At 42.4% G+C, this 14,899-nt stretch overlaps 1 protein-coding gene across 1 annotated transcript in view; it reads left to right on the plus strand.

Moving 5' to 3' along the window:
- The window catches only part of PPP2R2B (protein phosphatase 2 regulatory subunit Bbeta), a 220,825-nt gene that overhangs the window by 203,005 nt on the left and 2,921 nt on the right, over window positions 1–14,899 (plus strand). Inside the window, exons 7-8 of the mRNA XM_023752142.1 lie at window positions 8,762–8,931; window positions 9,423–9,511. Coding sequence (XP_023607910.1) covers window positions 8,762–8,931; window positions 9,423–9,511 — 259 coding nt within the window. The remainder of the gene's footprint in view (window positions 1–8,761; window positions 8,932–9,422; window positions 9,512–14,899) is intronic.

Raw genomic sequence — 14,899 nt, forward strand, 5'->3', positions numbered from 1 at the left:
TTTTGCTGTTGAGTTGTATGAGTTCCTTATAAATGTTATATATAACCCCTTACCAGATGTATCATTGGCAAATATCTTCTCTCATTCAATAGGTTATCTTTTCATTTTGTTGATTGTTCCTTTTGCTATGCAAAAACATTTTAGTTTGATGTAGTCCCATTTGTTTATTTTTTTGTTGTTTCCCTTGCCCAAGGAGACATTCACAAAAATATTACTAAGAGTGATGTCAAAGACTCAAAGATTTTCAGTCTTACATTTAAGTCTTTAATTCATTCTGTTTATTCTTGTATATGGTGTGCTAAAATGGTCTAGTTTCATTTCTTTGCATGTATCTGTCCAGTTTTCCCAGTGCCATTTATTAAAGAGAATGTCTTTACCCCACTGTATTTTCTTACATCCTTTCTCATAGATTGACTATATTCGTGTGGGTTTATTTCTGGGATCTCTATTCTGTTCCATTGATCTATATGTTTGTTTTTTATGCCAGTACCATGCTGTTTTGATTACTGTGGCTTTGTAGTATAGTTTGATGTCAGGTAACATGATTCCTCTAACATTGTTCTTTTTTTCCTCAAGATTGCTTTGGCTCTTTGCAATGAGGTTGGTACATTTTCAAATGATTGAACAAAAATCAAAAGAATACTGTTTTGTGACATGAAAATTAGATGAAATTTAAATTTCCGTATCCATCTGTGTACATATTGTCTGTGCTGCTTACAAAGGCAGAGTTGAGTTGTTGCAACAAGGACCAAATGACCCCCAAAGCCTAAAAAAATTACTATCTGGCTTTTTACAAGAGAAGTTTGCTGACCTCTGATCTATCCAGAGCTTATTGATCATAAGGTTCAGCATCTTCTTAAGCTTTACCTGGTCACCCCAGCCCAGACCATCTAGTCATTTTTCTACCCAGGGAATTTTTGGTCCTTTTTTTTCTGTCTAAAAAAATGTTTTTGACTCATTTTTTATCTTTGAATGATTACTGAAGAGGCTATATTTCTGAAGTATAATATATGTATTTTGAAAATAATTATACAAAATTCAAAGACCAATGTAATCTCTTCTAGCTTAACTGCTCATTCTCCATGATACTATCTATGCGTTGTGTTGCTACAGTGTTCACTGCTGACAATTATTTGCAGAATTAAGGAGGACTGTATGAAAAGCAAATAGCAAAGGCTCAGCAATGAGGCACCACTGTTTCCCAGTTCAGAACCCTCTGAGTTTGATATGATCTGCATTCCCAGTCTCCAGCCCATGTATAGAGACAATGTCTTTGGGCCCATGGTAGTACCGTAGCCACTAATTAAATCTTAAACTTCTCTCTCTCTGTCCTCAGCTGGATGGAGGCCAGCATTATCTATCCGTGGGAGTTCTTACTCTCTGTGGGAAAATCGTTGGCCATTTCTCTCGTTGGGCAAAATTGTTGGCTGTGTCTTCTGTATAGTAAAAATCGCTGGCTGCATCTCAATTGCCGAGCCTTTTCTCTCCAGGGGCAAAACTGTTGCCGGCACATCTCTGAAGGAGAATTGCCATCTGCCTCGCTCTGTGGGAAAATTGCCAGTCGTGTCCCCATGATGGGGAAGTAGCCCACCATGTCTCCAAACAAAAAAGCGTGGCCCCTTCTCCATAGTAGAAACGTCAGTGGAAGTGAGCGATTTAAAACCCTGTGCATGGTTCCTTTTTCATCAGGAACAAACCTTCCCCTCCCCCCGGCCTCGTTTCCTGTCCTCTCCCTCTCATCTGCCTGAGTCATCAAAGGCAGGGTGGGTGGTGGTGACATTGTTCGGCACCAAATGAAAGACACTTGGACCAAGAAAGGCGATTTTCAAGTGGCAGTCCAGAGACAAGCTATTGTGTGTCTGTGCCACAGCCCAGTTCGGAGACCTACAAATCAATTTACAACTGGTAGCTCTTAAGATCTGGCCCCACCTCGGGCTCTGGGACTTGTTTCGCATCAAGTTTGCCTTAAACACCACCCCCCTGTGCATGGCTGCTGCCTTCCCTGTTATTCTGGATGCAGGCACAATGCTAAGCGCTTGGCATGAAAGAGCTCATCTGTCCCACCACCACCCAAAAGGTAGGAACTCCTCTGACAGGTAAGGAAAATGAAGCTTGGAAGGAGTCAAGCCACATGCCCAAGGCTTCATAGCTTATAAGCAGCAAAGTCGGAGTTCAACCAGGCGTGCTAAACTTAGAGCCGCCTGTCCTCTTAGCCACTGTACCTTAGGCTGCGGAGTGTGAGGAGGCCGTCAGGATCAGCTGTTGTGGCCTTGGGTCCCCTCCTGACTCTTCATCGTAGGCATGAGTTTCTGTGCAGTGTCCAGTGTGAGGTCGAGAAGGGAGCCTCTCCAGAAACAGCCTTCCCTATGGGTTCCCTCCATCCTCTCTTCTCCTGTCCCACAACCCAACAACAGGCACACAGCATGCTTCCTGTGTGTTCTCCCCTTTCTCCTCCTCCCCTGCCCCCCAGTTGTAATGAATATAGTTTTAGCTTTAGGTTTCTCTAAGTCAGCAGTTTTCTTCCTGACACTTCCTTTCTCTTCTTTGTGAATTCCACTCTTTCCCAGGATTCTGGGACCTTATTCAGCCCATCAGTCATCGGAGCTCTCTCGGGTGCGTAGCCCGCGCCAGCACCCTGAAGGATAACATCAAACACAGTTCTGTAGAGTGATATTCAGATGTGCACATGTTATAACACAAAACACTGCCTGCTCGGGACACTGAACGTGGTATTCCCCCGCATCCTGGGTTTTGCTTTCCATGGTTTCGGTTACCCACACTCAACTACAGTCCTAAAATATTGCATGGAAAATTCCAGAAATTAACAATTCATAAGTTTTGAATTGTGCACCATTCTGAGTAGCGTGATGAAACTTTGTGCCGACCCACCCCATCCAGGATGTGAATCATCCCTTTGTCAAGCACATCCATGCTGTGTGTACAGTATAATATGATATTTTAAGAGCAAGACCATATTCACATAACTTTAATGGCAGGATGTTATGCTATTTTATTGTTGTTAATCTCTGACTTTACTGTAGTTATGTATGTAGAGGGAAAACCAGGGTATATACAGGGTTTGGTACAACTCATGCTTTCAGGCATCCACTGGGGGTCTAGGAACAAATCCCTGCAGATAAGGGGGGGCTACTTTATAGCCTGTGGGATTTCCAAGGAAGTAGCAGTTGCTTTCGACTAGACTCTTTTGTCTAGAGCATTGTAACCCAAAGTGTGTTCTAAGCAACAATATACTAGAGAAACAATGGGCTGCAAGTGATTTCCCCCCCCCCAAAAATGGGATAGTGGGGAGGGAGGAGGTGTGACCCAATAAGACTTGAAAGCAGGATTAAAGCCAGGGGCAGCCATTCCCCCAGGGAACATCTGGCAATGTCTGGAGCCACTTGGGTTGTCACAAGTGGGGATTGCGGATTTACTGGGTAGAGGCCAGGGATATTGCTAAACACCCTCTAACGCCCCCAACAGCAAAGAATTACTTGGCCCAAAATTCACCAGTGCATAGGTTGAGAAACCTGGAGTAAAGAATGTTAGTTTTTACCTGTGGGACTTCTCAGCACTTAATAAGCGAATTGCATTCTCAAAATTGGGTAGGAGTTTCCCAAGTTCGTTGGCCTCAGAATCTGGAATGCCCGACATATCACGGGGTGGGCGTGCTGCTGATGTCACTTGGGGAAGGCTACCCTACAGTAGCAGGGGTCAGTAGAGGGAAATTGAAAGACAAGACTAGTGGAATTTCACAGATCTTATCATCTAAGAGCTGGGAGGGACCTGGTTGGCAATCCTGCCTCTTTCACATTACAGACAAGGAAACAGGCCCAGGCAGTTGCCAGTTGCCCAGTCATTCTAATGAAAGGCAGTAGGACAAAAGTTAAAAGCCCAGAGGTTAAGAGCATAAGAAGCAGACCAAGTTCAAATCCTGGCTTTGCCTCCCACTAGCTATAAAACCTCTGTGCCTGAGTTACTGATTTGTGGAAAAGGGAAATCATCATATCTATAACTATTGAATGAGTTACTACATGTAAGGCACATAGCATTAGTGCTCAACAAATAGATAGTATTGTTAAGAGTTGGCTAATTTGTGTCCAGCCTGGATTCCAACCCAGCATCCTTGACTCCCAGTCTGATGTTCTTTCCAGTATCCCATGATGGACACAGGAGGCGGTGAGGAGGAGCTGAGGCACGAAAGTGGGAGAGCACCAGGTCTATCTAGAACAGTGGTTCTCAACCTTCCTAATGCCACGACCCTTTAATACAGTTCATGTTGTGGTGACCCCCAACCATAAAATTATTTTCGTTGCTATTTCATAACTGTAATGTTGCTACTGTTATGAATCGTAATGTAAATATCTGATATGCAGGATGTATTTTCATTGTTACAAATTGAACATCATTAAAGCATAGTGATTCATCACAAAAACAGTATGTAATTATATATGTGTTTTCCGATGGTCTTAGGCGACCCCTGTGAAAGGGTCGTTCGACCCCCAAAGGGGTCGCAACCCACAGGTTGAGAACCACTTATCTAGAACATGAGGGAGCCCAGTTTAACAAGATTGTTTGAACAGAGAGATGATATTGACAAAGCAAGGAAGGTCTGGTTGTGGTGGCAGTGTCACAGACAGACACATGGTCCCTCGAAAACCCATTTCTACTCTTTAACTGTGATCCTGGGCAAGTTACCCTCTTCTGGTCTATCTCATCTACAAGTAAGGACAGTAAGCATACCTTGCTCATAAGCTTGAGCATTAAATGGGATAATGTATGCAAAGTATGAGGACCAAGAAATGGGGCAGATGTCATTGTTTTTTTGACTGTTGTTATTGGGGTCTTCAAGATACGTGCTCCCTTGTGGTGAATCTGACACCAGTTTTGATTTGTCTCAAGATCTGTCACTCAAGCAGTAGATGCTTTTGTACCACACGTCAGTAACGTACATGGAACACACGGTGATGTTCCATTTGCATTCCTCTTGCTGGCCCCCCAGCACCTTTACTCCCCTCTGTTAATGCAGTAAAATATCACGTATTCACATCTGTAACGAAATGTGTAGAATTGTTTAGCATTTGTCTTTTCCTCTAGCCTGTGAGCACCATGTGGGTAGGACTGGATCTGTCTTGTTCCTTGCAACCTTGGCATTTAGTACAGGGTTTGGCATGCATCCATCCAACAAATACTTTTTATTTGTATGTTCTAGGTAGTATACTAAGTGTGGTGCATGTGTGTGCATGCACATAAAATACACTGAAATAGCCCACAAATGATTGCTCAGCCTGAATTAGTAAAAACCCTGAATTTTTCCCATACTTTTCAAGGGCCTAAACAGAAACAAATTTGAGCTGAATAAAGCAGTTTAGATAGGTTCTTTTCAGGGCCTGTTTAATTATTAGGTAGGTATTATTTTCACTTAAAATGGTTGTCCATATTCATTCATTAAACATACATTTATGAGCACCTCCTATGTTCCAGGGAATATAGCAGAACAAAATAGACCAAAAACAAACAAACAAAAAACATAATAAAAACCTGCCCTTGTAGAGCTTGCATCCTATTAGGGGAGACAACTAAGTGAAATAAATCAAATGTTCGTGTACATAAACTGAGGGAGAGGGACAGGGAGAGGAAAGGTTGCCTCACTGCTTGCCACAGGGATTAGAGCTGGGAGGTGAGAGATGGCCTGGAGGCTGGGCTTCTTCTATGGTAAGGGTCTTAACAGATCATGCGAAGTCCTGGGGTTCCCACCTTATGCTTGCCACTGGTGTTGTATGGCTCAAACCGTGAGTGTTGGTGTAGAACCCATGCCCCTTGGGTGTTGAAATGGACTTTGTATAAAAGGGAAAGCATAGATCTAGTCATTAGGAGTTGTTCCACTTTACAGTTCCATTGTTCTGTATAGATTCTAACCTGGAACCATCTTATAGCTCCTAAAATAAGGTCTAATTGATGGTACCAGGCAGATTTCCATCATGATTAAGAACAAAGACTTTGAATCAGACCTTGATTCAAAAGGCAGATCTAGCTGTGTGTCCTTGGGCAGGTTACAAAACCTCTCTGTGCCTTAGTTTTCCATATCTATAAAATAAGGAATCATCAATCCTACTTCATAGTATTGTTATAAGGATTAAATGAGATAAAGCATGTAAAATACAGGGCCTAGAACAGTGATGGCGAACCTATGACACGCGTGTCAGAGGTGACACGCAAACTCATTTTTTTGGTTGATTTTTCTTTGTTAAATGGCATTTAAATATATAAAATAAATATCAAAAATATAAATCTTTGTTTTACTATGGTTGCAAATATCAAAAAATTTCTATATGTGACACGGCACCAGAGTTAAGTTAGGGTTTTTCAAAATGCTGACACGCCGAGCTCAGAAGGTTCGCCATCACTGTTCTAGAGGCAGGAATGGACTCCAGAGCAGTTTAAACCCTTCCCACCTACTGCCTCAAGCTGTCCCTTCACTATATCAGGTGACCAAGCCTCAAGGTTCCCACTCCCCTCTGTTAAGATGTGTATGTGTTTGCATGGGGTGTGATTGTTGTTTCTAAGTCTCCAGTCCTAATGAGATTGCCTTATATGGAAACTTAAGGGAAAATGTAGTTCTCAACTATGAGGGAACCAATCAGAATCCAGGGAGGGGCCTTCGTTAATGCTTGATTTAAATATAATGCCAGAGACCCAAACCGTGGGTCAGAGACTATAATAAGCTCCCGTTTTTCTGTTTAAATGGTTTTTGGTTGTTTTTTCCTTTTAATCTCAAGTTCAATTCTGACTGATCAATTGTTTTGCTGTTCTCTTAAATGGTTCTGTGAAAAGAAGTATTTTTGGTTCGGCTGGTGGGTTGATTTAGCAAGGTTTGAAAGAGAGCTCGATATCTTAGGTTTTCTATCTGGAATTTGATGGTACTGTGAGTGCACTGAGCAGGCAGGAAAGAGAAAGTTTTGGAGGACAAGTTAACTCAGTAACCTGCAGGCTGCTGTTTGTATCACAATTTTAGGCTGAACCAAACACTTACTAAGTAGGCCATACTTGGTCACCATTGTTGGGGGTCCAAAATAATAAAATATTGGTAAAGATGTGTAGCTTGACATCATATATGCTAAACACTCAGAAGGCAAAGAATTCATTAATTTAGCTGGCTTTGGTTCCAATCAAGCAACAAATATTTATTGAACATTTGTGAGTAAAACTCTCAGTACAAAGACAAGAAAAACCAAAATCCTGCCTCTAAGTTCACATCCTAGTTGTGGTAAGACAAACCTGTGGGTTATTAAATAATAAGGCGAGAGTCCCTGAGCACATGCTAGATGAATGAGCCAGACCAAGCATGATGGGGCTTCAGAGAAAGATCATTTGGGGCTAAAATAATATGTAAAAGATGAGGCATTTGAATCAGTGAGGAAGAATGATCAAGCAGAGCTTAGACATGGGATAACAAGATATATTCTGTACATTCAATTTGAACCAGAGAAGTTCAAAATCAAGGTAATGCAGCTTATGACAGGCTCAATATCAAACTGTAGAGCTGTCTTTTATTCCTGTAAGTGGAAATTAGCTGAAGCAATAAAGACATGGTAAGTGCCTGGCTGGGTATTGGAGCAAACGAACAACATACAGGGTGGGGCAAAAGTAGGTCTCAGTTTATTCTAGTTTTTTTTGTGTAGGTTTTTTTTTTTAAATCTCACCCCAGGACATTCTTGGAGAGAAAGAAACATTGATCGCTTGCCTTCCATATGTGCCCTGACCCAAACCCACAACCTTTCAGTGCACAGGATAATGCTCAACCAACTGAGCCACTCCAGGCAGGCTATTCTTATTTATTGTATTTTTCATACAAACAACTGTAAACCTACTTTTGCCCGATCCTGTATACAAAGGACTTTGTAGCCACAGTTCAGTAACTTGCCCTAGGTCACACACTAGTAAATGACAGCAAAGCCCCATTATTAAACACAACAATCCAGGAAATATAAAAAACGTATGTCCATACAAAAACTTGTACATGAATGTTCATAATAGCCAAAAGGTAAAAACAACCCAAATGTCTATAAACGAATGAACTGGTAAAGAGAATGTGGTATGTCCATACAATGAAATATTATTCAGCTGTTAATAGGAATGAAGTACTGATACATGCTATAGCCTGGCTGAACCTTGAAAACATGATGCTAAATAAAAGAAATCAGACACAAAGGACCACATATTCTATGGTTCCATTTATAGGTAATTTCATAGAACCAGAAAATAGATTAGTGGTGGCCTAGAGCTACAGGGGTGGGGAATGGGGGGTAACTACTAATGGGCATGGAGTTTTTTTGGGGGGGTAAAGGAAAATGTTCTAAATTTAGATTGGGGTGATGGTTTCATGATTATGTGATTATATAGAAAACCACTGAACTGTAATCTCTAAATGAGTAAATTTTATGGTATACAAATTATATTTTCATAAGGCAGTAAAAATTTTTTAATTTAAGCATCTAAGACCACTCCAGGTTTTGGTATATACAGTGGCACCAGAAACAAGGGGGAATGTGAAACAGAGTTAGGTGCATAGACCTGGAGCTCGGAAATGGTCAAAGCCAGATGAATGGATGGGACAGGCCAGTCCTCCCATCGGAAGGAAAATACAGAAACCAGTGACAGCTTTTTCTGCTGCCAAAGAGCTGACAGTTCTCTGTTATCAATGGACTAACATGTTGGTAAGAATGGGCTAAATTTGTCTTCTTTTGCTTTTGTTCTGCAGTTTTTGAGGAGCCGGAAGATCCAAGCAACCGGTCGTTTTTCTCTGAAATTATCTCTTCGATTTCGGATGTGAAGTTCAGCCACAGTGGGAGGTACATCATGACCAGGGACTATCTGACCGTTAAAGTCTGGGATCTCAACATGGAAAACCGCCCCATCGAGACTTACCAGGTACAGACCACCCTCCACCCATGGGTGTATCGCACACTTCCATTGTGGGCTTCCAAGTCAGCCTCTGCCCACAAGGGCTTATCACAACACAGAAAAATTAAAGTGGTATATCCTGTGGGAACCAGGGTATAGAGAAGTGAGATGACAAGCAGGGAATTGAGTGTACGGTGATGATACTGAGGGCCACCTGGGGAGAGAGGCTTTCCTAAAGAAGCAACCCTTCATCTGAGTCTTGACTCCATGAACTAGCCAGAAAAATTGTGTTCTTAGAATAGGGTGTTGAAAGGCCTGAACTCAAGAGGAACACGGTGTGTTCAGAAAGGAACTCTGCATCTGGAATATGGAACACAGGGGCAGAAAGAGCTTGGAGATGTAGGCTCTGGTAAAGTAGATTGTTATTTTGTCTTTAGTCTGAGTACAATGGAGAGCCATTAAAAAGTCTTACACAGGAAATGCCATTGTGAATTTTGTTTTTACCATGTGTTTTATAGATCAACTTGCCAAACGGATTGAAGGAATTTAGGGAGGAGGCAATAGTGGCATGCAGGTGGAGAAGGCGGGAGGATGGAGAGTCTGTGAGGTTTGCTAACTGATTGGGTGTGGAGGGAAGAGGAGTCAGGAAGGCTGTGTAGAGGTTTGTAGACTTACTGACAAAAAGAGACGGTATTGTTTAGAATGGTTGGCTGTTGTTGTTTTAAAGAGGAAGACTAGACTTTGAGGTAGAAAGGATTTGCAGAAGCTAATTCTAGGCAAGAGTACAATGGAAGCAAAGGTCAAGAGGCAGGAATAAACTAGTCTTATTTTAAAGATTTTTGGGTTAGATAAAAAGAAGTGGGGAAATTCTAGACAGAGAAATTTGGTTTACATATTTCTTCTTGAGATATAATGCGCATGCCATATTCACCTTTTCATAGTGTACAATACAGAGGGGTGGTCTGTGCCCAAAGTTGTGGGACTAACATTTTAAAATAAATATTCTGGTTGTGCTGGGGATGAGACAGAGAGAATAGGTATGAGGTTATTGCAACATTCTGGCAAGGGGTGTAAGTAACTTAGATGACAGTATTAGCAATGGAGGTGGTCAGAGTCTTGGAATATATCCAAGGTAAAACCAGTAGGATGGGATGTAAGAGAAAAAGAAGCACCCAGGATCACTCCCAAGATTTTTATGCTGAGCAAAGTTGAGTTGCATTTTATTTGGATGGGAAGTCAAGAGTTTGGCTTTGGACATTTTTAATTGGCTCAACATCCAGAAATAGCAAGTAGGCAGCTCAGTATGAGTCTGGATATATCTTGCCTAGAGAAAAACATTGGACACTTATGAGTATATTGAGGGTATTTAAAGCCTGAGAAAAGAAAGTGGATTTGGCAAGAGAGCTTGAGAAGAAGTGGCCGGGCAGGTAGGAGAAAAACAGAGGAATATCCTAGAAGCCAAGAGCAGAAACTGTCCTGAGGAGGGAGTCATCAGCTGCTGTTGCTGAATCAAGTAAGGACTGAGACATGACCCTTGGACTTAGTGATGTAGAGATTCTCGGGAACCTCCATGAAAGAGGTGTAGGTGGGTGATGGATGAATGTCTGATTGGAGTGGGTTCAGGACGGACTCTGAATAGAGGACGTGGACATAGTGAATACAGATAACTCTTCCTAGAAATTTTATTCTGAAGGGGAACAGAAACATGGGATACAAGCTTAAAGAAGTTTTATGCCAAGAAGAAGCAGCCAATGGAGAGGGAGACAGCTAAAGGAACAAAGTCCTTGAGGGAAGAGAGTCCATTGCAAAATTGGCCTTAGAGGGGAAGATGGACAATTCTTCCATCAGAAAAAGAAGAGTGCAGTAGGCTTGTAAATTATGTGATGGAACTATAGACAGTTTCTTATGTCGATTTTCTCAGTAAAATACTCATGAGAGAGAGTGAATTGACTAGGGAAATGTAGGGTTACGCAGGGATCTACTTGAGGTTTATATTATTGATTTTAAGTGAGGCTACCTGTAGGATTGTGTATTCCTTCCCAAACACATTCACCTGCTTGGTACAGGTAGGGAAGGGCAGGAAGTTAGATTTAACTGGTGATGGGGTTTTTGCCAAAATGAGTACAGTGGAAAGGGAAAGAAAAGCAGGTTTGTTGAAGGTTATAGCAAGAGAGTGGTTATAATGATGGACCACTGAATCGAAGGCAGTAAGGAGGAAAATAGATCAAATCAGGAAGTAGCAATAGAGCAATAGTTGTTAAAGGAATGACCAAGGACAAAACTAATTGAAAATGATGAGGCTGAGAGACCAGAATGATGGCGGGAATAGTGATGGAGAGGGCTCAGGGAACTTCTGGGGACTGTAAAAAGGATGGGTATCAGGGAGTTGAGTTTGCTGGCATGGCATCAAGGGGCTGAGGACTCCAGGCAGTAACAATTGTGTGGAGCACCAATGAGCCCACCCTGTCCCAGGAGAGCAAAAGTCCTGCCACCACGTGAGCAGCTTTAGGAAAAGCAGATCTTTCCATCAGAAGGAAGAGGAAAAGTTCAGAGAGGAGGTTGAGGACGTCCAGGACTTTAATGACTGACTGTGAGTTCCAGAGGGTGCTGTAACAGGTCTGAGGGCCAGAATTCAAGACCACGTATGGAGTTGAGATAGTTTGTTTACCCCTGTGGTTCAAAGAGCATCCCCTTGTATATTGGGGGTCTGTCCCCCAAAGCATACCCAGACTTAAAGGTCCAACTCCACAGCACCTGCCCCAAGCTCACACAGTCCTCCATCTTCAGTCCATAGGTGTCCTCTTCCAGCTGCACAGACAAACCATCTCGTGTTTCAAACTTTAACACAAAAAAAGAGACAGACGGCAGTGGGAACTGGAGCATGGGTGGTATTGACAGAGCCTTGATTAGAGAGAAGTAGATTCAGGTGACACAGTGGTGAGAGCAATTAGTACTTTCATTTTAGGGAAAGGCTTTTAGAACACAGCTAGCTAGCAGTGACATGGAGTAGCCAGCATTTTAAGTTCATGGTTTTCAAACCATGTTTAGCTAAGAAGTAGATATTTTAGCACACGCATTGAAATGAAATATCAGGTATTGAAATGAAATATCACTACATTTATATACTATATCAAAGATGGTAAATAAATGCTGATTGAGTGTCTAGAACACTGTTGAAAAAAGACTGTGAGGCCTGCTCCAATGGGAAAGAATCCCATCATCAATTACTAAGGCTTGCCCTGAGCTGTAGACTTAAATATGATGAGCTATTTTCCTTCTTCTATTTCCTATAGAAGAAGGAATGGCAACTTGTGAGCCAAATCCAGCCCTGCCTCTGTTTATGTGAATAAAGTTTTATTGAAACACAGCCACACCCAATTATTTTGCATATTGTCTATGGCTGCTTTCATGCTACAAAGTTGAGTGGTTGTGACAGAGGCCATGTGGCCCACAAAACCTAAAATATTTACTATCTGACCCTTTACTGGAAAAATGTGTCAACCCCTGAAATATAAGAACAAACCAATAGAGTCTGCTCTTGGTAGGCCTCATGAGCAGACCATTAACTACCAACATCAGACTTCCACAAGTACATAATTGAGAACCCCTGGGTTGGAAGACTCAGTGTCAAAAAGGTCAAACACAATCTAATACGAACACAGAAGCAAAATAATATTTGGAACATGAAGCATCAAATAAGATGAATTTTAAGTTCTCTCTTGCTCTGTTTTCTAAGTGTTTCTCGTGTATATATCTTACCTTATTCTTGCCTCTGATGGAGAAAGATGCATCTTGTTTGCCTAAGATTTTTAACAACAGAACATAAATGCAACATACCTTCACAGTAGCTCTTCTTTTCCTTCAGATGCGTTCAGTTGGAGGCAGGCAGGAGCTTCCCAGAATATCGATGCTGGGAGGAGAAAATACTAGTTCAGACAAGGTTTTCCCCTGAATCCTTCCTGACTTTTATCCTTCAGGAATTACTTATGGATAGTCACAGGGATGTAAAGGAAATACAGTCAAGAATATTGTAACAACTGTATATGGTGTCAAGTGGGTACTAGACTTATTGTGGTGATCACTTAATAAGTTATAGAAATGTCTAAGCATGGTGTTGTGCCTGAAACTAATATAATATTGCATGTCAACTGTAACAGAAAAATAAATTTAAAAATTATTTATTGAGTTACTGGTGGTGTGGTTCCCACTAATGGGCCCATACTTCCAAAGCTCACACATTCTGACACTTATTACTCACCTGTGCTGTTTCTATAAGCAAAGATGAAGGATCAGGAAAGGTTCATCAAGGAGAGGACAGCCTGGGTCAGGCCTGAAAAGGCATACCACCACCCTCTTTCTAAACCTTACTGCTCTATCCCCTCCCTCCCTATCAAAATCCTAATTATTTTAAAGATAATAGTTGATACTTCTCCTACCAAAGGAAGGAAGTTGGATGATCATAGTGAAGCAGAAGAATGTGGGACTCTGAGAAGTGCGGCATTATACAAACCTGCTTAACCAACGGTTTGCAAAACTTATTTCCCCTTCTTAGAATACTCACATCTGTGCCTGGCCTTAAAAGTGCTCCATACTAGCCCTAACCTGTTTGGCTCAGTGGATAGAGCGTCGACCTGCGGACTCAAGGGTCCCAGGTTCGATTCCGGTCAAGGGCATGTACCTTGGTTGCGGGCACATCCCCAGTAGGGGGTGTGCAGGAGGCAGCTGATCAATGTTTCTCTCTCATCGATGTTTCTAACTCTCTATCCCTCTCCCTTCCTCTCTGTAAAAAATCAATAAAATATATTTTTTTTAAAAAAAGTGCTCCACACCAGATAAGAGGGAGGAGGAGAGAAGGCTAAGGATCTGTTTGCTCATCTTTCCCTTCCAACAGCAGGAGAGCTGGAGCGTCGGGATCAGAGATTTGGCTCCCATTGCCCCCTGGATTCACTCCCAGCCCAACTCCTCTCCCTCCCCCACGCATTACACACAGCCCAGAAGCAAGTCAGTGATAAAGGCCAGAATCAACACTTTCTAGAAACGAGACCCGTGCTGAGTCCCTTAACTCCACCATCACCTTCTTCATAGAAAGTAGTCTGTGGTGCTTTGAGGGGATGGGGAGAACAGTCAAGACACGGAGTAAACAGAAGTATGGCCCAGAAACCAATCCTGTCTGCCACCTGTTGTTATAAATAAAGTTTTACTGGAACACTTCCCTGCTCATTTGTTTATGTATTGCCTGTGGCTACTTTTGCATTACAGGGGCAGAGCTGAGTGGTTGCAACAGAGGCCATGTGGCCCTTTATATTGTAAAAAGTTTGCCAGCCCCTGGTCAATGCCCAGAATCAGCCCTCTTTTGCCCTCAGACGCTCTTCTGGTTTTATGCTCAAAAATTCCTAATCACTCAAGATTTTCATCCCTACAAACAGAAATGGCCTTCTGAGCCACTTCAATATGCCCCAAAGGTGGCAGAAAAGGAGAGAATTAGTAAATTTGCAGCAGAGATACCAAGTACAGAACACAAGTCTCATTCTTGCATTCCCCTTCTCCACCCACAGCCCTGAAGCAGGCACCCTGGCAAGGCCCAGAACCTTGGGGGAACAACAGAGCCACGGTGGAGGAAATTGATTTGCAGTTAGCAATACACTGTCCCATGACTCAGCGAGCTTGTAAATACCCAAAACGTGTAAGGCCACATGGGATGAATCTTACCTCAGTCCTTTGTCCAATACTCAGCACACAGCTGAGCCTGAGGTCAGCATCCCGCTGGACTCTGGACTCAGGAGAGGCGAGGGGCCCAGGCTGCAAGACAAGGGAGAATGAACCATCACTCTAAATCTGAACACAGTGACACATGCTTTTCCTACCATCCTTCTACCTTCACCCAGGTCTGTCTCCCGTTGGCCTCATCTCAGGTCATTATCGCAGCTTCTGTGTGGGACTGAGACCCCGTGTGCTATAGTACGGTGAGGCTAATGAGCAGAGCGAGTGGGGGAGG

The sequence above is a fragment of the Myotis lucifugus genome, unplaced genomic scaffold (genome assembly GCF_000147115.1).
Source record: "Myotis lucifugus unplaced genomic scaffold, Myoluc2.0 scaffold_28, whole genome shotgun sequence".
Lineage (NCBI taxonomy): Eukaryota > Metazoa > Chordata > Mammalia > Chiroptera > Vespertilionidae > Myotis > Myotis lucifugus.